At 36.1% G+C, this 20,902-nt stretch overlaps 1 protein-coding gene across 1 annotated transcript in view; it reads left to right on the top strand.

Annotated features, from left to right (window-relative positions):
• DTWD2 (DTW domain containing 2) overlaps window positions 1-20,902 on the top strand; it is a 96,291-nt gene that overhangs the window by 42,654 nt on the left and 32,735 nt on the right. The window contains exon 4 of the mRNA XM_066988419.1: window positions 16,605-16,794. Within this exon, the coding sequence (XP_066844520.1) occupies window positions 16,605-16,794 (190 nt within the window). The remainder of the gene's footprint in view (window positions 1-16,604; window positions 16,795-20,902) is intronic.

Here is a 20,902-nt window from a genome sequence, read left to right as displayed (position 1 = left end):
TTAATCTGTTTTACATCTGGTTTATTAATTCCTTAATAGGGACTAGCTCGATTTTGTTTTGTTTTTACAATTCCTCAGTGAACTGAGGTCTGGTCTCAAAAGGTAAGGGTCTGCAGTACTTGAATAATGGAAATTAATGCATTAGAATTTGCATATAATACAACTTGCATATGCAGTTGTATTATGTATGTATGTGTTATGGTAATGTACTAGGTAGCATTTTTAGTATAGTGTATGTCTGAGGTTTTCCAAGTGCCTTTAGCATGCAATTACACATGCAGCAATAAGTGTAGCCTGAATCAAATCTGGTCATGATCATGTTAGCATGGGAACACTGAATATCTATCTTTTTCTTCCTCCCTCTACTTCACTAAGTTTGTGCTTCTATGTAAGAACTATTTAATACTGAGTTATATTCAAAAAATAACACTTGGAAAATATTTTGCTGGACTGCTCATTAAAGAGCCTATAAGAGAGGGTCTTAAATGTTTTTTCAAGGTCCTGAAGTTCTGACCTGAGCACTGCTAGCAGTAAGTTTAGGTATATGCAAACAACTTTTGGTGGTTTTTTTCCTGGGGGTTATGTTTGCCTTGAGAGTACTCCAGGAAAGAAAGACTGCTGTACTCCAAGTGGAATAGTAAAGTTGCATGGTAACAATGATTAAGGAAATAAATGGGAAAACAAGATGCCCATTTGTTCAAGATGCTAGCACTCTGGAAAGGAAGATCAAATCCCAAAGTCTGTTCAGTGAAATGTGTTCAACAGTAAGTTTGCTTTACACGATCTAAATTTCAATCTCTGAAAATGCACAGAAAATGCAATATATTATTAGTAACATATATGATATGGTAAGCAAGGGCATTGAAAATACTAAAAAATGCAGGGGCAAGACAGAGGGGTAGCTAGGATAACTGTCTCAGTTAATCTAGGTCAGTTCTTTCTGAGTACAGAGTTAGTGTAGTTTATATAGCCAGATGAACAGCATTCAATGTGTGACTTGTGAAACTCATAACTACAAAAGCATTTACATTTGAAGAATATCTAGTAAGACACTCTTAATAAAGATGATACTTAGAAAAAAGAATGGAGAAAAAAAAGCGTTTTGATGTCTTTTCCTGGGATCATTCATAGGATATTATCTAACAATTGCAGTACATTTTGTGACTGAGCTAGTAGATTTGCTACTCACTATGAAAATATTAGGGTGAAAAAAATGTAGAGTCTCATATTCATGAATAAAATATCACTATTGTGATTCATGTTCTTTTTAGGCTACTAATAAACTTATTGTAGGCGATTGTTCTTGAATAATAATACTGTTTGTTCTGCTTAACAGGATATTCTGATATATTTAACGGCAATAACAACTGTATCTAACAAGCCTAACATGTCAAAAATTGGAATTACTTTAATTTGATATCATAGCTATATAAACAACCATGTCTCCACTGCGTTTGAGTTTCATTTTATTCTTTGTTACAGCTTGGGAGGAGTGGTCTTGACTTTTCCTTTCCAGTAAAAAGAAAAAAAAAAAGTCTTATTTTCAAACCTCTCTTTGAAAATAGTCATATATCTGTAGTTTACTAATTCTGTCCACTTTGATTAAATAACATCTTCTAATGAATAATAACTACCAGGAAAACTGATGCAAATAACTCTGCATCTGCCACCCTATCAGTGACAACAGTGGTGAAGCAATTACATGTTTATTTGCATTGCTATCTGAAATCAAGCTACAGAAATCTCCAGTACATTCTGTACAGCATAGGTGCTAGCTTTGCTACAATAAAGTAATTTTGACCAGAAATGAATTGGGCCACTTGGGGAAAAAAAAAAAAACTAACTTAAACAACAAAAAACTTCAACTAATACTGAAGTAATTGAATGCAACTTTTTTCTTTTAATATTGTATAGCTTTCTGTGCTAATTAGATACTGTAGATAGGGCACTTTTCTTATGCTTGTTGATGAATAAAACTGTTCTTACTGTATCAAATATCAGCTAACCAAGTCCTACCGTTTACCAAATAATTTAAAGCTATTTACAAGACGTGGTTCCTTTATTTGTTCAAGGAGACTTTCCTGTTAGGCCTTTTTCATGTGCTTCAGTGTGACTGTGTTTACTAAACTGAATTTTCAGCTTTTGTTTCTGTATCTCTACCAGCAAGGTGTAGATGTAGCCAGAGATTTGAAATTAATGCTAACTCAACAGGGGCTTATTTACTTCTGAAACTATTTGACCATATCGAATTTCAGATTCCTCCCTATAATTTGGGTAACATTTTCTCTAGCTACTGTTGCTTTGAATTCGCAGCCTTCAGCTTAGCTGTTAGTCCATTGCAGTTCCTCTCTGCTGCTCTTTCCCCTTCACATTCTTCCTCTGCCCCTCCACGGGCTGCAGCGTGGAGATCTGCTCCGTGTGGGACCCATGGGCTGCAGGGGGACAGCCTGCTTCACCAGGGGCCTCTCCCTGCACAGGCTGCAGGGGAACTGCTGCTGCCTGCCTGGGGCACCTCCTGCCCTCCTGCTGCACTCATCGGGGGGGGGACTGCAGGGCCGGTTGTCTCACTTTTCTTTCCTTTGACCTCTCACTACGTTTCTGGTGCTTGTTCTTAAAACACATGTTCCCTGAGATACTCTGTGTGGTGCTGGGCCCAGCCATGCCCAGCAGTGGGGCCACTGGAGCTGACTGTGTCTGGCACGGGGAGCCCCCACCCAGCCTCCCCTCATGCATTAGCCCCATGCCAACCCATGGCACCTAAACCCAACACAGCATTATGAACTTCTGCTAATGTTTCTGTTCTTTCATAATATTCGAAGATTATTTCTGATAGTAGTAGAAGAAAAAAGATTTGATGTTAAGGGGTCTTTCCCTTTATGCAGGGAAAGAACTGAACAATTGATCATAGTGACCAATGTTCATGTTTCTTGAGCTTTGTAGGAATAATGTGATGGTCTACATTAGTCTGCACGGCATGATTCCTCTGAGCCCATCCCAGCAACAGCTTTGTGAATTAGTACCAAAATTGGCATTTTTTTTTTTTTTACATTGAATAAAAAGTGGAATCTATCTAGCATTAGTAATTTTTTTTGTTTCATTTGGAAAATCATTTGAAATCATTTGTTACAAGTACTTCATATTAATAGGGAAATGGATTACATTAGCCTAAGTTACAGATGAGAAACAAGCATGTTACCTTCCTGATGCAAAACTTGGAACCTTTTTAGAGCAACAATTGTGGGTGTAATTTGTTTAAAGGGATGTGACATTTCTAGATATTCTAATCACAGCTGATGTTTGAAATATGCACTTTACTTCCTGGACTTCAATTACTAACTTGCTTGGATATTTTTGCTGTATTTAGAAGTTGTATTCTGATTTTTCTTTTTCTCTGTACAATTATCTGCTTTCTTTTCCTGTCATACCTTGGGATTGAATTAAGCTATGATATGACCTTTTCCTATCATTCCAGGACTGTAGCTTTAAATTTTTTTTATTTTATTCCCCACCCCTTGCTTCCCTCCTTCTTTCCCCCTGAGTTTATGGAGTAATGTTTAGAGAATTTTTCCTCTAAGAGAAAGAGTGGAAGATTATTTTTGTCTCTGGTGCCTTCTATTTCAGTTTGGTCCTCCTTCTCAAAACAAGCACTTTGAAGAAGTACTGGATTTTAGGGTATACATGGTAGACATACTAACGTGTAGCAAATGAGTTGCAAATAGTGGAATACAGATATTAAAGAAAAATGTTTAATAGAAGTTTTACAGCCTCGGAGGGAGGGTCTTGTTACATAAATTAAGGTTTTCAGATGTTTAGAAATGCTAATGGGTGGCTAGGTTGTGTTACATAAAAGGCATCTTGAGACAGTAAAAAACCCACTACGAAAACCTGTGACCATTACTGCAGTTTCTCTGGCCACCTTTCTGACTGATTCCTACATGCTGTTTGAGAGAGGATTAGTCTGGATGTTTGTTGTATAGCAGAGAATTGTTTTGGCATATGATTGTAGCTTCTAGATAATGCTATGTACTGCTCTGTGTGATTAAAAACTAGGTTTCTCCACAGTTAATTGATTAAAGAAACTGGGTATAACTTAACCAACTGATGTGCATTGCTGCTGCTTTTCTGAGAAAAGAATATTCATTTTCATATATTTGCTCTCTTAATTTTTAACATGAAGCAGCCATAAAATGTTTTGGTAAGTTTTAGGTTACATGAGCAGTACATAAGAAGAGGATACTAAATGCAGAGGAAAGGAAAAAAAGTCTCTTTTATTTCATTATTATTTTTTTTGTTTTGTGATGAACTCATTTTGTTTAAAAAGTCTTTAAGTATTTGAGGGAATTAGAGGTTCACAAAGGGAAAACTTGCCAAGATAATGACTCTGCTTTCCGTTTCTTGACAGGACCTTACCTTTAAAATCATAGAATCGTAGCACTTGGAAGGAACCTTCAAGACCAACCAGTTCCAACCCCCCTGTCATGGGCAGGGATAGCTCCCACTAGTACAGGTTGCTTAAAGCCCGATTATGCCTGGCTTTGAACACTTCCAGAGATGGGGCATTCACAGCATCTCTGGGCGACCTGGTCCAGTGCCTCACCATCCTCTGAGAGAAGAATTTCCTCCTAATATCTAATCTAAATTTCCCCTCTTTAGTTTAAACCCTTGTTGTATAACTATCTACCTGACCAAAAAGTTGCTCTCCATCTTTTTTATAAGCACCCTATAAGTATTGAAAAGCTGCAATAAGGTCACCTCAGAGCCTTCTCTTCTCCAAGCTAAACAAGCTCCGTTCCCTCAACATTTCTGCATAGGGGAGGTGCTCCAGCCCTCTGATCATCTTAGTGGCCCTTCTCTGGACCCGCTCTAACAGATCCACAGCCTTCTTGTGCTGGGGTCCCCAGACCTTATGGAGTACTCCAAGTGGGGCCTCACAAGGCCGGAATAGATGGGGACAATCCTTTCCCTCAATCTGATCGCCACTCCTGTGATGATGCAGCTCAAGATTCAGTTGGTCTTCCATTCATTTCTAACAATAATCTGCCTGTGTCACCAAATATGACTGTTGGCGTGAAAACTAGGTAGGATGCTGTATGTACGTTCATGGGTGCTGTTAGGTTTGTGCGATAGAGGCTAAAATATTCAGCTCTCAGATGATAATAATATATAAAGAATTACATAAATTAAAAGTATTTTTTTGTAGAAAACTTCAGCCTTCTTTTTTGTCTGGTGATTGGAGGATATAGAGGAATAATATATATATTATTCTGATTAGGTTCCTATCTTGTATGTTGGTATGATTTTCTTTTCAGTGTTTTTCATTTACAGCTTAAAGAGATGTACTTCAAGTAGCTGAATAAATATCAAGCATGCTTCATAAATAAATACTAAAAATAACATTTTATGTTGATGTATTGATTTTCTGTTCTATTGTGACTGTGTACGTTGAGAATACATGTAGTAAATACCATGATGCTAGAGACCATACAAATACTAAGATAAGTGCATATTAATTAAATATGAAAATAAATTTCTTGACTTAAAATTTAAAATCATAAAAATGCCCTTCTACTGTTAGATACTCTTCTAAGTAATCGTTAGTTAGGACTGTGATAGAGTAGGTGGGTATTTATTTTGTTATAAGTCTCTAAATCAAGCTGTAGGAAATGGCACTTCTCCATGAACTGCAGTTATAATGAACTATATTTTCTGAAAGAGTTGCCTGCAAGCTGCCACACTACCATATTTTTTCCTCTTCGTCCATTCCACTGCAATCTCTTGGATTAATGCATTTTTTTTTAATTTTATTTTCGCTGAGAATGATTCTTGTGATTCATGCACAGTGAATTTATTTATTTTCAAAGAGATGTTTTTGGATTCATAGTGCCATTCCTAGAGTTCCGTTTTGACCAGTCATTGCTCTCAGTTGTGGTGGATGACTGCTAGCTCTTGTTAATGGGGACATCATGGAAGGACTAAATGTAGCCTTTTCCTTTATAAAAAGAAAAAAAAAAAGAAAAAAAATGAAAGAAAACAGCTAGTGTTTTGATTATAACAGAATTCATAACTGTCATTATCTTCATGCATATTGATTCTGCATAATGGAACAAGAACTGAGAACAATTCAGAATTATGTGCAATTATAAATAAAAAAAAAGATGTTTCAAGCTGGAAGAGGTAAATAGTATTAGGTAGAAAATAAGGTTTTTATATGTTGAAATTGGTTAGAAAGCATTTTTCTATGAGTCTGCTAATAATCAAATAATACAGACAGGAAGTAATTGCCTATTTATAATATTTTTGTTTGAATTTAAGGACAACACATGAGAAAGGAGAAGTAAGTGGAAACAGGAATAATAAAAGACATAGTAAAAAGAACCACTGTTCTTTTTATTTAGTTGATTAAATGTTTCAGGCCAGCTCCACTTGCAACAGTAGTATGAAACTTACATTGTATGGTCCCTGTACAGACAAGCTTCCCTCTGTTTTATGTATGTTTATGCTGTAAAAGCTAATGTTATTTGAAAACATTGGTAATGGTGTTTATTTCTCTGGGGTATTTATCAGAGTTTTCACTAAGAAAGTATTTTATATACAGGTTCTCATAGATTAAAAAGAGTCATTTAATCAGCTATATTTATGTCCTTTTCCCTTAGTAAATTGAAAAATATTTAGCTGTAAAATTACAGATTTCCAAACCTTAAAAACGCATTTTGTGATTTGATCTCATAATCAAAGTTAATTTACATAATTGCTTTGTTTAAAAAGGGGAAAAATCCAGACTACATTTGAGACTAAATGCCACTTACCTACAAAAAAAGTAGCGTATCTTTTATGAAAACATCAGTTTTCTCTTTCTCTGCATCTCTTATTCTTCAATCCTGATCCTGGGAGATGGCTTTGAAGTGCAGAGATTATAGAGGGCAATTGCCTTTATTTTTATTCATTTAACTACCTTATGTGAATCATGGAGATCAGTATTTGTGCAGTCTTCCAAGTGGAGGAGTGTGAAAAGGGGCCAAGTCACCTGTTTATGACCAAAGTGAAACAGCAACAATGATGAGAAAAACTGAAAAGTTTCTATTAACCTGATGGTTTTCCACAGATAATAAATTAGCATCCATCGTATAACGTTACTACCATTTGTGACTAAATGGTAAATGGCAACGTTGGATTTTTTTTTTTTAGAATGCTTGCGTTTGGTACTTGCAGCGTTTAATAGATCCCTGTTGAATTAAAACTACTTACAGAGTTTCAAAGAAACTGAATATGGAAGTGTCATAAAAATGTTTATGATACTACAACTGGATTATAATGAGATACGATAGTGCTTAAATACACATCTCAAGAGCATGCATCCCAGAAGTAATGAAATGCTACTTATCTTAAGTATCATCATGAGAACTTACAAATCTGCTATCACAAAGTGGTGGCATACAATTCAGCCACAAATGAAAGATCAGAATATTTCTGCTTAACATAGGTTGTTATCAGAGTAAATGGATTATATGTTCTTACAATGCTTGCTGCATGCTAAAACGAAGGCTGAACAGTGGTCTGCATGAGATGCAAGTATTGTGAGTTCATGACCATAGCTGCACCTTAAAGCACATTATTTATATCACATCATCTTTTTGAACTTTGCATTAGCAGTCCATCATGGAAACATGGGTAACAGATAAGAAATTTTATACTGATATATTTATAGAAAGAGAAAATTATGATCTTCAGATTGGTCTAATTTTTAATTATTCAACTAGTATGTTAACTGGATTAAAGTTGAATACTGCCACTGTAGATAATACAAATTTGTTTTACCTGTTAATTCCAGCATTTTTTAAGTTCCACAAACTGCTAATGAAAACTCAAAAAATAGTAATATATACAAATTCAGAAAGTACAGTGCCAGCAGTAAATGTTTGTAGGAAAATCATAAGGTGTTAAGCTCAGGTGTGGGAACACAGGAAATATCATCATGCATGTTTGCAAGATAATCCTTCAGCATAGTTCCATTACTTAAAATCACTGTGGTTAAGAATACGTAAAGGGAAAGACCAACACTGGCACTTGACATTCATTATATATAGCTGCATAGTTGGAGAAGTACATCTGGAAATATCCTGAGGATGTCACTGTTACTTCCTTATGGAAGTGAAATCCATGGTATATAGACATTGTATTAATATGGTTGAGTACTGGAGAGTCTGCAGAAATCTCAGTGGGTTTGTTTTAATATGTGAACTTAACGTTGAACATTGTTACCACTGGAAAGATTGTTTTCTTTTTTTTTTTTTCCCCTCCCATTTAGTTTCAAACCTTATTGCTCCAGTTACGCTTATTACTTCTTTTCCTGTCCTCTGTAGACATGCAGAATAGGTTATTTCCTTCCCCTTGTGTTTTCGGAGACTATTAACTAGGTTTTCCTTTGGTCTTCTTGTCTCTGAAGTTTCCAACCTCTGCTTATTCAGACTCTCTATAAAGACATTGATCCCTCTTGCTGTTTTCATTTGTAGACCTTCTCCAGATAGTTGACATTCTTCTTGACAGCTTCGTTTCTCACAGAATCACAGAATGGCTGAAGTTGGAAGGGACTTCTGAAGATCATGTAGTCCAACCCCCCTGCTCAGAATGATCACCTAGAACACATTGTGCAGGATGGCATCCAGGCGGGTTTTGAATATCTCCAGAGAAGGAGACTCCACAACCTCTCTGGGCAACCTGTGCCAGTGCTCTGTCACCCTCGTAGTAAAGAAGTCTTTTCTCATACTCAGCCAGAACTTCTGTGTTTCAGTTTGTGCCCATTACCTATTGTCCTGTCGCTCGGCACCACTGAAAACAGTCTGGCCCCATCCTCTTTACAGCTTCCCTGAAGATATTTGTGTACGTTGATAAGATCCCCTCTGTTTTCTCTTCTCCAAGCTAAATAGGCCCAGCTCTCTCAGCCTATATGACAGGTGCTCCAGTCCCCTAATCATTCCTCCACTGGACTCAGTCCAGTAGTTCCATGTCCCCCTTGCACTGTGGAGCCCAGAATTGAACACAGTTCTCCAGGTGTGGCCTTACCAGGGCTGAGTAGAGATGATGTCCCTCAACCTGCTGGCAACACTCTTCCAAATGCAGCCCAGGATACCGTTGGCCTTCTTGGCCACAAGGGCATGTTGCTGGCTCATGGTCATCCTGCTGTCCACCAGGACTCCCAGATCTCTCTGTAGAGCTGCTCTCCAGCAGGTCAGCCCCCAGCCTGTACTGGTGTTTGGGGTTATTTCTCTGTAGGTGCAGGACCCTGACTTGCCTTTGTTGAACTTCATGAGGTTCCCCTTGGCCCATCCCTCCAGCCTGTCCAGGTCCCTCTGAATGGCAGCATGGCCCTCTGGGCTATGAGCCACTCCTCCCACCTTTGTGTCATCAGCAAACTTGCTGTGGGTGCACTCTGTTCCTTCATCCAGGTCACTGATGAACAAATTGAACAAGATTGGACCCAGTACTGACCCCTGGGGGACACCGCTACCTACAGGCCTCCAACTACACTGCTTTGCTGACCACAAATCTCTGAGCTTGCTATTCACCTAGTTCTCAATCCACTTCACTGTCTATTCATCCATCCTATGCTTCCTCAGCTTATCTGTGTTGTTATGGGAGACGGTGTCAAAAGCCTTGCTGTAGTCAAGGTAGACAACATCCACTGCTGTCCCCTCATCTACCCAGCCACATCCCATCACAGAAGGCTATTGGATTGGTTAATTATGATTTTCCCTTGGTAAATCCATGTTGACTACTCCCGATCAACTTCTTAGTCTGTATGTGCTTGGAGATGGCCTCCAGGATGAGCTGTTCTATCACCTTTCCAGGGCTGGAGGTGAGGCTGTAGTTTCCTGGATCCTCCTTCTTGCCCGTTTTGAAGACTGGAGTTTGTTTTTGTTTTGTTTTTATTTTGTTGTTCTTTATTTGGAAAGCATGTTGGGAAGCCTCTGCTAGCTTTTAGCAACATAGAAATTACTAGAAAAAAAATCCAGGCTTTTCTGATCCTTCATATGCCTTCATTTTATCCTTTTCCTATGTAGTCGTTACTTAGACACTGCACAGAGAAAAGATCTTTCCCTGCCTTTTAGACTTCAGAGAATGTACCACCTCTTTTTACTGGAGTATACTTCTCCAGCAAGCTCTATTTCTATTAATATCCAACACATGAATTTAATGTCCCTTTAGCCCCTATCAAGTGTCACTTCTCTTACATAACTCACATTTTTATAGTTATATTGCTTAATTTTCACCCTACGTTAATTTACAAATGTAGATTATGTACAGGCAACCAAGCCATGTTTGTTATCAGGTCCTTTTGGGTAATGTCAGCCAAAAACTGTTACAAAATTTCCACAGTTCTTTAAATTTCCGTAAGGAAAAATGAATCTCTTCTCTCACTTTTTTTTTTTTTTCCCTCCCCCCACAATAATAGGAATTAAGAACTTGGGTAAGAATTTGCCATGGCTGGGTTGGAACGTTACAGATCTGTACATGTCTTGTTTTTTACAGGAACGAATGAGTTGTGTATATTTGTAACTTCATCAGAGATTCACCAGAACTTTATTTTTTTGAGATTTTTATTTAAGGATGTGAGATGCATGGCTTCAAAGTCTTAATCATAACAAATCTACGTGAAGCTTTTGGTAACTGCTGTTAAGATGTTAAGAGTGCATGAATACATGTGATTTAAAATAAATGAAGGATTAACTTAGTTAATAGTTTTCATGGCTATTAAATAAACACAACAATTTTGTACATTAAATTATTTACCTTGTCCACTTCTTTAAGGAAAAAAGTTGTTTGCGAAATAGCATACAAAGAGAACTGATTCTAAAGCCCATTAAGTTTGGCAATACAGTAAAGTACGGTACCTAAATTAGGAAATGAATTTCTCATTTTCACTTGGCTAGGAGTTTATACCATTCTTTTAAAGCCTCTTTAAAAGTGCTGGGGAAGAACAGACGGTTCATTTTTTTTTTCTTTTTTTTTTTTTCTTTTTCTTTTTTTCTCATATATAACAACATTCTTTTTTCCCCTGACTGACACAGAGTTGTAAATTCTTTAAAACTTCCGATCTGTAGGAAGAGAAGTACTTCTTGTTTAGAAGTTCAACTTCTCAGTCACCTCTTGAGATTTGGTAGCTTCAAAGAGTCTACCATCAGCATGTCAACTTTCCTGACTGAACTGGAAGGTAAAATTAAAGTCCCCATTAATTCTCTGAAGTTAGTCATGCTTTACACTAAGAAAGACTTGTACAAAAGCACTACAGAAAGGTCTAGGACAAATGATGTGGAATAAGATGTAACTTTCTCTCCAGCACTGACCAGCAGCCACACTGCATTCACCCTCTTCTTCCCCTTCCATTCTAACCTCATGGTCTAACTGTTGAACCCTGTACCATGCCCAACATCGTCATTGTCTTTGACACGTCTGCTGGTATTAGGCAACAGTCGTGTTCAAGTGTTTGCAGATGAGCTTTCAAAGGCAGCAGGAAATGTCGATGTCTTGAAAAACTGGTGAGAAGGGGTATGATTACAGGAGGAACTTCTTTCACTGCATTGTTCTTGGATCCAAGTTATAATAAGCTAGTAGGCAAACTTGTTTGAGGAGATATTTCTTAAAGAAGGCTTTGCTGTGAAGCATGCAGTCCCACTGCCTTGTCTGCAGCAGCTGCTGCCCCCAGCACAAACATCCCCATTCTTCATCTGTACTGCCAAATCTGTGTATCTCGGTGACAGGCATGTTAGTCACAAGTGCTGTGAAAGCTGTGGAGTACTGCATATCAAAAGATGAGAAGCAAGGCAAGAAGACCCCATTTCTGACTGTGGGCAGCTGCTGTATGATACAGTCATCTGTTTGTTCAGGAGCTTGGAATGGCTTATCCTGGTGTGACTGCCTGTGCTCGTGCTTATCCTAACTTGTCCATGTGCTCCTAACATGCCTCTGTGTTTCTTTTGGGTTTCATTTCCCCACATTTAGAAGTCTAGCTGAACTACAGAACTGTGTTCATGAATTTAAATAAAATTAGATAGATTAATAAAAAAACAACCAACCAACCACAGAACTGTGTTCATGAATTTAAATAAAATTAGATAGATTAATAAAAAAACAACCAACCAACCACCACCACCACCACCAAAAAACACAACACACAGAAACCTAAGAAAATCTCACCCCAAAGGTTAAAAAGCTTAGAGAGAAAGAGTGGCTGCAAGCCTGCTAAGCCTGTAGTGAGTCTTACTCAACTCCTCATATCTTTTACCTGTTTCATACACTTGGAATCAGGGATTTGTCTTCCTAAGATGTTGCTTAGCTACCTCCCAGTACAGTGTATGGCCTGAGATTTCTATCTAGTTATTCTAAGTAAGGCAGTCTGGACAGTGCAGTCGGGACAGTGCATGTAAGCAAGTGACCTATTGCTGAGCTTGTGACTCTGCCCTTGTTTATAGGAAAAAATTAGGTGGGGATGAAAAGCAAAAATAAATTTTCTTTTGTAGCATTGCACTGAGCTACTTCTGTTGGGGCTCTAAGAAATTTCAAAACTGGCAGATATTCTTTAATATTCCCTGAGTTGGCATGAATACTAAAATCAATCTCAATGAAGTTATCTCCTACATTTTTAACAAGACACACTATTTGTCTAAAATCAGTCTCGTGCTTCAACAATGGAACATACTAATGGTATTAAAAAGAAAAAAAGTATGAAAATTTTTAGTATGTTTTTTTGTAGTAGGATTGTATGCACTTACTCTTAGAAGTAACCCTCTGGGAAGATCTAATTGAAATCTAATTCTTAGTCTTTTACTTCATGCTTTTGTAAATTTAAGCATGCAAGATAAAGCTTCTATAGAAAAAAGTTGTACTGTGAATGTGGATCAGGTTTTCAAAAGAGCTCAGTAGGCAAAAGCTCTATTTCAGCATTACAGTGAAACGACTAATTTTTCACAATTGTTTCCTGTGAGTTTCTTTTAAAAACATCTGCCTCTAGTAGAGGAAATCATGCCTTATACAAGTTCTCATAAGTAGCTTATGATTAAGTATACCGTATCACAGTGTTTACCCAAAATAAGCGTATCAGAAGCATATTCTTGCTCAGTGGCTGTGAAAAGTGGTAAGTGGTATGTACTTGCCTTTTAAATGCCATTCCAGTTTGATGAGCTAACAGCTTCATTCTTATTTAAAAGTTATAAATTCAATATTTTGCTGAGACTTATACTGATTTCTTATACAGATTTCTTCTACCGATCTAATTAAATGCATCTGAAGGATGCAGATATTTTCAGGGGCAAATTCTTAGTTGTTATGGTGTCTGAGCAGAAAAAGTCTAATTGTGTTATGTATCAAAACTAACAGGAAACAAAGCCTTAAAACCCAAGCAATACAAAACTTGCAGTGGAATTGATGTAACATATGTGTATAGAGATACATACAAAAAAAACATATTGTTTGAACTTGCAAGTTTGTGTAACTAATCACGTCCCTTTCTAAGCTAAGCATTAGGCATATATTTCTATTAGGTCATTATTTCTATGGTTTTTTTTTACATTTTATGATTGGAAGAGATGTGATTTAATAAAGCTACTGACATGGACTGCTATAGTTCTGTATAGTTCTGTTTGTGTGAGCCACAACCTGCAAGGGTTTGTGCAGCATATATTTCTGAGAACCTGTAGCTATGAAAGGAATAGCTCTCTGCATGTGCTCAGTGTCACTCCAGGATTAAGTCGGTGGATAATAAGCTCTTTGAAGATACCAGTTATTTGCAGTTTCTAAGCCACTGTAGATTTTTATGGCAGTGTGTATAGGCAGCCTTCAAATCCTAGGATAAATATATGGGACTTGCATTTTGAACCATTCCCTCCTTTGCTTTTGCATATAAACTGTTGTAAGATGAAATAACTGGAATTTTTGGAAGAATATGCATCAAAAGCTGTTGCTTCCATCTGAATTGTATTGCAAAGACACAGACTTTAAAATAACATTCGTATTTCCTAATGCATTCTTTTCTTGTGAACTTTTAACTGGGTGTTCATTTTTGCTCCTTGGAATCATCTTGGATTTCTATTTTTGGCAGTGTTTTGAAATACTTTATGTACATAATTTATTCTTTTAACACGTTTTCATCCTTTCTGTTTCTTACATTAGTATGAAACTGTATGTACATATGGTCTTTAAATTATTTGTTGGGAAAAATTTAAAGATAGAAATAAATAATTCAAAATATGCAACTTGTGTGCCCCCATAAAACATATAGTAGATAAATTTAGCCATGAATTGAATTAAAAGAAATTTTGTGCATTTGTACAAAGCACAGTCATTTTGGCAGTTGTGTAGTCCTTGAAAAAGCAAAACATGACTTGCAGTGCTGTAGAATCATTATGCTTTTGAATTAGTTTAAAGAATTCATTATTTTCTCCTTCCTTCAGAGCTGAATACACATTTCAAAGACACTGTTTTCTTCTAGGAGTTGGACTTGATGATCCTTATGGGTCCCTTCCAGCTCGGGATATTCTATGATTCTATCATTCTTACTATTGTTTTTATTATTTTATTATTATTATTATCTAGGAGTCATTAACCTTTTGAAACCTCTGTCAACCCTGAATTAGGATACTTAGCTCTTCTGAGGATTTAGGTTCTCAAGACAAACATCTGAAATTAGTTACCAATTTTGTAGATTTAAATCTTGAATGCAAGGTGGCTTATAGTGAGATACCCCTTGCCTATGATTTTGCATAGCATGATTTTTCGTTAAGCTAAAGTGATACCAAGTTACTGTAATGTAAGTTAGGTTTAAAAATACAGTGGTCAGGTAAGTTTCCATGTAGTTCTATTTGTCACAGACTCATCTTACAGATTTCTTGTCTCTGTTTACACTTTTTACTGTTTATTTTGGAGGGAGAGATTGTTACTCTTTTCTTAGTAAATAATGTTGACAGTAATTAAACAGGTAGTGTTGAATCAAATCAATTTGGACTGTTTGCTTGGGAACTGAAAAAGGTCAAATATTGGAGTACAAGATCTGGGCATACTGGTACACTGAATTCAATTCCTCTTTCATTTTTGATGCCTCCCATATGGCCTTATATGAGTCTTAAACTCGGAGTCTCAGTCTGAGGCACTACGAATGTGCCTGAACCTAATACTGATAAAATTGTGTTTTCACATACGTCCCTGGAGAGAGGTGATGGAGTGCACAGGTTTGAAGTACACCTAGTATATGTTAACTCAAAAAACATACTAAGCATTGCTTTCATCCCTAACATTTTTCCTGTTCCCTTTTCCTTTTTCCTGTCTTGTATTTTCCTTTTTTTTTTTCTTTTTTTTTTTTTTTTTTTTCTTTTGTCTGTCTGTCTTTCTGTTTCATACGGAAAGTAAGAAAGGAGATTCTTGCTTGAATTTTAGAGAAGTGATACAGGAATCCAACTTGCAGGGCTTAAAAGCTGTGAGGTCGCAGTGTCAGCTGGAGTTTGTGAGCTTACATCTCTACATCCTGCCTGTTTTGGAATATGTTCTTGCTCATGGTGGTTCTTGATAGGTAGTATAGATAACCTACTCTGTGTGCTGGCTATAGCTAACCTCATTCTAATTTTAGTTTTTAATAATTCTTATTTTCTCTGTTCTGGCTTCCCTTGCCACGTCAGAGCACAGGTAGTCAGTCACATGCTATTTCAGTTGTTAGTATTTTCATGCTATTGCTGTGTTCCTCCTACCACATCAGCTATTCTTTATAATCTCTGAACTATGCAGAATTAATTTCTTATTCTTTTTCACATGCTTTAGTCAACTCTTGTTTTGCATTTCTTCCTGCTCTTGGAATTGAGGCAACTGTGAAAACAACACAGTGACACTGCTGAAATTGATTTAAGACAAGTAATACAGTGTTTGTTACAAGACCAGATTTTTCTCAGATTCTCCCTTGCCAGCTTACTCTACTAGGCATTTTTTAAGGCTTTTGCTATTACCTGAATGGCAATCCTCTCATAGATTTTATAAACTAGCTTAGTATGTCTTGCAAAGACTTCAGGAATTTCTGTGTACGTTAAGAGAATGCTTAATAGACAATAGCTATACCTCTAATTCCAGTGCCACATTTACAGGCCAACAAAAAGGAAGAAAAGAATGTGTATGTTTTGGGGCCATAACTGTAGAAGTAGTAATAAAAAAATAAAATTGAGGAAATTGTGATACTTCTGTGCTTAGCACTTGAACAAATTTTACTAGAATACATATGATAAATTTTAGTAAACAATACAAAACATCTTTTGTTAGAGGATTACATTAGAAGATGTTCTTAGACTTAATGATCAAAGTATTGGAAAATGTTCCTTACAGATTGTTTCATAGAGCTTTTTACTGATTACTTTTGTGGGTGTTATTTTCCTTCTTCATATGAGCTGAGGGAGGACCAACACCTTTTTTTTGACGTGTTGGATAGAGAAATTTATATCTGAGTGATGGACCTTTCTTGGAAAGTTAAATAAAATTTGGAGAAGATGAATTTAATTTAGTATTGTAGTCTGGAAGTATGTATTTGTCATGGAAACCTTTAGTAATTACTGTCATTCTGTGTGTGTGCATTAAAGGTACCCTGAGTTAGCAACTGTGTGCAGAAATCCCAGTACTCTTATTTTGTATCCTGGAGCTGAAGCAACCAATTTGGAAGAAGTCACTTTGGGGTCTTCCAGTCCACCAGTTATGATAATCATTGATGGAACTTGGAGTCAAGCTAAAGATATATTTTACAAAAATTCACTCTTCCGGCTTCCCAAGCAGGTAAGTTGTAATATGTAAATTAAAAATGTGTGTATAATAGATGCTTACTTTCTGATCAACTAGAAGGAAGTGCTAAATGAAATAATGGATTTTTTTTTTTCCTTTTCAAATGGAGCCAGCTGACAAGGAAAGGAAAACTTGAACAACAACAATAACAAACTATGAGTTTATTAGAAAGTTGTCTTTATAAATATTGCTCTTTTCATTTGTCATTTGATTTTTTTTTGAATTAATGCATCTAACTTCAGTGTATCATGTTTTGTTTGCAAAACTGAAAACCAGCTTATGTCAAAATTTTTTACCTGAGGTGTTAGACAATGTGCAGTGAAACATATAATTTTTTGCTGCATTGCCCTAATAGAGAAGGTGGAAGTAGAAATTTGTAGCCACTTACGAAGAGACAGTCTTTTTCACACATTTAATCTCCACTGTATTTAAACCTTTATGACTTGTGGTAGATGTTCCTTAGAATTTAAGCAGAACAAATAATGGCCATGTGGGCTTGTTTGTTTGTTTGTATTTTAGGAACATCAACACCCACCCACTCTGCTGTCCTTTACTTGAACTGTCCATAAGACATAAGCTGTAGTTATACAATTATTGCAGCTCTTTCTGCCCTTATGAAAATACCTTAGATTACAATATAATGTTAATAACATTAATGGGCGTAGGTTCCTTTCACTGCATGGTATAGCATCACTATTCAGGGAATTTTTTAGAGGAGAACTGAGTGAGTCTTTGGCACAGGAATCTTGAATTTGAAGGTAAATCTTTGTAACTGAGTCGCTGTCACTGAGGAAGTTTTTTGTGTATTAGACTGAACTCAATTATATTTATGTTATATAAACACATCAGGCAGCACTTCATTATGCCCTACAGTGGTCTCTCTCGTTAAATGTCTAAATTTAGAAATAAATCTTAGAATTTTACAAATAGATTTTCTATACAAACCTCTCATTTTGCGTATTTGTAGTTTTGTGTCTGCGTTGTGCATCATTCATAATCAAGTGCATCTAAATCTGGAAGTTTGAAAATTTTATTGGTTTGATTCTTTGTAAGTTTCTGAAATGAAATGTAACTATTTTTTAAACGAGTTTCGTCATATGCTTGTCAATGGAGCATGCTAAAACTGGTCAAACCTTTATACTTCTACTGTGGCTAGAACTTGTCTGCAATACTGTAGGTTTAAATTTGTTTGAAAGTCAAACTGATGTCTGAAGTTCAACGCTGCCATTGCCTTAGGATTCCTGTTGTGTTGGTTCTTACAACAAGGTCCTTGATTTTGTTCCTCACCAGTTCCCTTACATTTGTAGTGATACAGAAGTGGTGTGGTACAGCATGTCTCCTGGAGGGCTAAATGGCCTCTGGCACTCTGTAAAAAAAAGACGCACAGCACCTTCAACTGTCAAATGCAGTGGGAACAGCCCTTTTGTAAGACCTGTGTAGGTCTATGTTCTAGTTTATAGCTTCCTTGCAATTTCTTGTTTATTATGCTCTTTTGAAACTTCTGTGGACTGGAAGCTTTTCATTGAATTCTCAAATGTGTGGGTGTTCTGAAGTATTTGTTTCCATCAGCTAGCTCTGTTTGACTATCCAAAATCACATGGAGGAGTGGTTTTGCTACAGATTAAAAGAAAAGACAGCATTTTCTCTTGGGTTATTGTAGATAGTATCATATCTGTGAGATATTTATCCCCATATATTGCTATAATAGTGTGGCTTGGAGGGAAGCTTTTCAATGGTTATTAGAGTACGGCATGCTTGGTCATATAAACAAAGCTTTTATTTTTATTTTTGAAATATTTCCATGAGACTGGGATTATTTGTCCAGGTGTAATTGGTGACAAAATTTCTTTTTCATTCAGGGGTGTTATTGAAATTAAATTGTGGAAAAAAAAGGTAAATACTGGCATTTTTAATAATGGAAAAAATTTCCTTCATTGTTCGTTCACCCTTTTGTCAGCGAAAAGCTGACTGTTACTTCTGGGGACAAACCAGAGGCAATATGCACATTTATAAAAATGCAAGCCCTTGTTGACTATGATGTTAGAATAATTTAAATGGAATACTCTTAGTCAACATGCTGCTAATTCAAAAAAAAGAGCTACAACTGTAACTGCTTAAGTTGTAAATAATTTGCTTTAGGGGATGAAATCTGTTTGATATCAAATCTGGGAGTTGCTTTTAAGCTCTTAGCAATCACGTTATATTGTTGTAAATGAAATGGAAGAGTAGATTCTAGGTTTTAGTCCAATTGTTTTGGCTTTCAGAGGAAGATGGAATTTACAGCTAGGAACTTACGGGATTCATTTGAATGTATTTCAGTTTAACTGCAGTTTTATGAACAGATTTTATGGAATTTATTTCACTGCAATTCATTTCAAATTCTGCAGAACATTTGTCTTAAACTGGCATACTTGATCTCTGATACATGACTTGCCTTTAAGTAAGAAAGTGTTACCATACATAATCTCTTTAGTTGGACCTTCCAAATTTGTCAAAAACTCAAACATTCCTAATTCTGTAAACTGGCTATTCAAAATTCAGAGTGTATTCCTGAGTTATGAAAAGCAGAAGAAAATGCTTTTCTTAGTCTATTCACTTGGACAAGGGAGATAAAGGCAAAACTTTGTCATTCTTGTCTATTCCTTTTAAAACTTGCAAAAATAATTTTACCTTTATTAGTCAAAACCTAACTATTCCTGTGCTTTTAGAACTTCTCTGTTTTATTTATTTATTTATTTATTTTCAGCTGGGAGAAATAGATTAATAACTGCAAATATAAGATCTGATGTTTTCCGCTGAATGTTTTAGGTAGCCTTGGCTTCCACTTTTTTATATCCTTGCTGCTGATAGAACTTCTCTCAGTGGTTATATTTGAGGCAGGTAATCTCTGCAGGAGCTGGAACAAAAAGTGCATTACGTGTTTTCTAAAGTTATTTTTTTTCCCCAATCCTTTTTAAAACTGACTTGAGTTCTTCTGTTTTGTGTCACTCAACTTTGTTTGAAGGGCTGAAATTCATGCCACTTTCTTCTGTTGAGCTGAAACCTAATCATTATTTTATTTTTTTCTGCTAGTTGTTGAAATGTTTTCCACAGATTTTTGAAAGAGCAGTTATTTGAGTGACATTCAGGATAATTGCTCATTTACGCCACTTCACTACTAGCTTTGTCTGTCCAGAGTCAATACATTTGGCAGATCCGATCAGTAGGAACATTATGGTAAGAGAGGACTGTGTGTAGATAATCCATTTTGTCATCTCTGTCCTCTTCCTGGAATCTTCTTCATTTCTCTTTCATTATGTTGGGGAGAGTAGCTTCTGATTTTTTTCCTACTGGGCTTAGATTACTGCTATTTCTTAGTATTTCTAAGTACCCTTCTCTGAGGTCCATGAGTGGAGGAGATGGCTGATGATTGTTTTTAAGATTCTGCTCTTAAATGTTTTAAACTTTACTATTCCGGAACATTGCTGCTGTAGAACCTGTTTCTTATTCTGTATGCCTATCTTTTTTTTTTTTTTTTGGTCTAATCAAGTGTTAACATGTAAGGTAAATTTAGTTTCTAAATGACTTCAAGAAATAAAAATATCTGAATATGAAAGAAATTGATGCTATTTATTTTTTCAGAAAAAAACTAATATTTTGCAGATTGTTATCCTGTACCTGATTTTATTTATTTATTTATTTATTTATTTTTAAAATGAAGTTCAGCTTATTTCACTTTATTGCTTCTTAGCACTTATTCCTCTGTGCTTCATTCTTGCACATTATTGTTCAGGAAAACAAGTCATAAACTGACCAGCTAGCGAAGCATCATTTGATTGCAACAGCTAACTCTTCTGAATAATCAAGATAATTAAGGGACGTAAGGGGAAGTCACGTTTCTGTATGGGAAAGGTATTGGAAATAAAATATTTTCCAAATACTTTTCTTAAATAGCTTCATGCTGGAATTTTTTTTCCATGTGTTAAGGTTCCATTTTGCCTGAGAACCATACCTTTATTGAAATGAATATAAAAAATATAGTCAGTCATGTGTAAGCCAGGAGAATTCATTGAGCACTACAAAATTGGAAGGGTTATAGCCAATCTAGTTTTTTGTGATAGTT

This window comes from Anser cygnoides, chromosome Z (genome assembly GCF_040182565.1).
Source record: "Anser cygnoides isolate HZ-2024a breed goose chromosome Z, Taihu_goose_T2T_genome, whole genome shotgun sequence".
Taxonomy (NCBI): Eukaryota; Metazoa; Chordata; class Aves; order Anseriformes; family Anatidae; genus Anser; species Anser cygnoides.
Note: the sequence above shows the minus strand (reverse complement) of the source record. Positions and strands in the feature narration are given on the sequence as shown.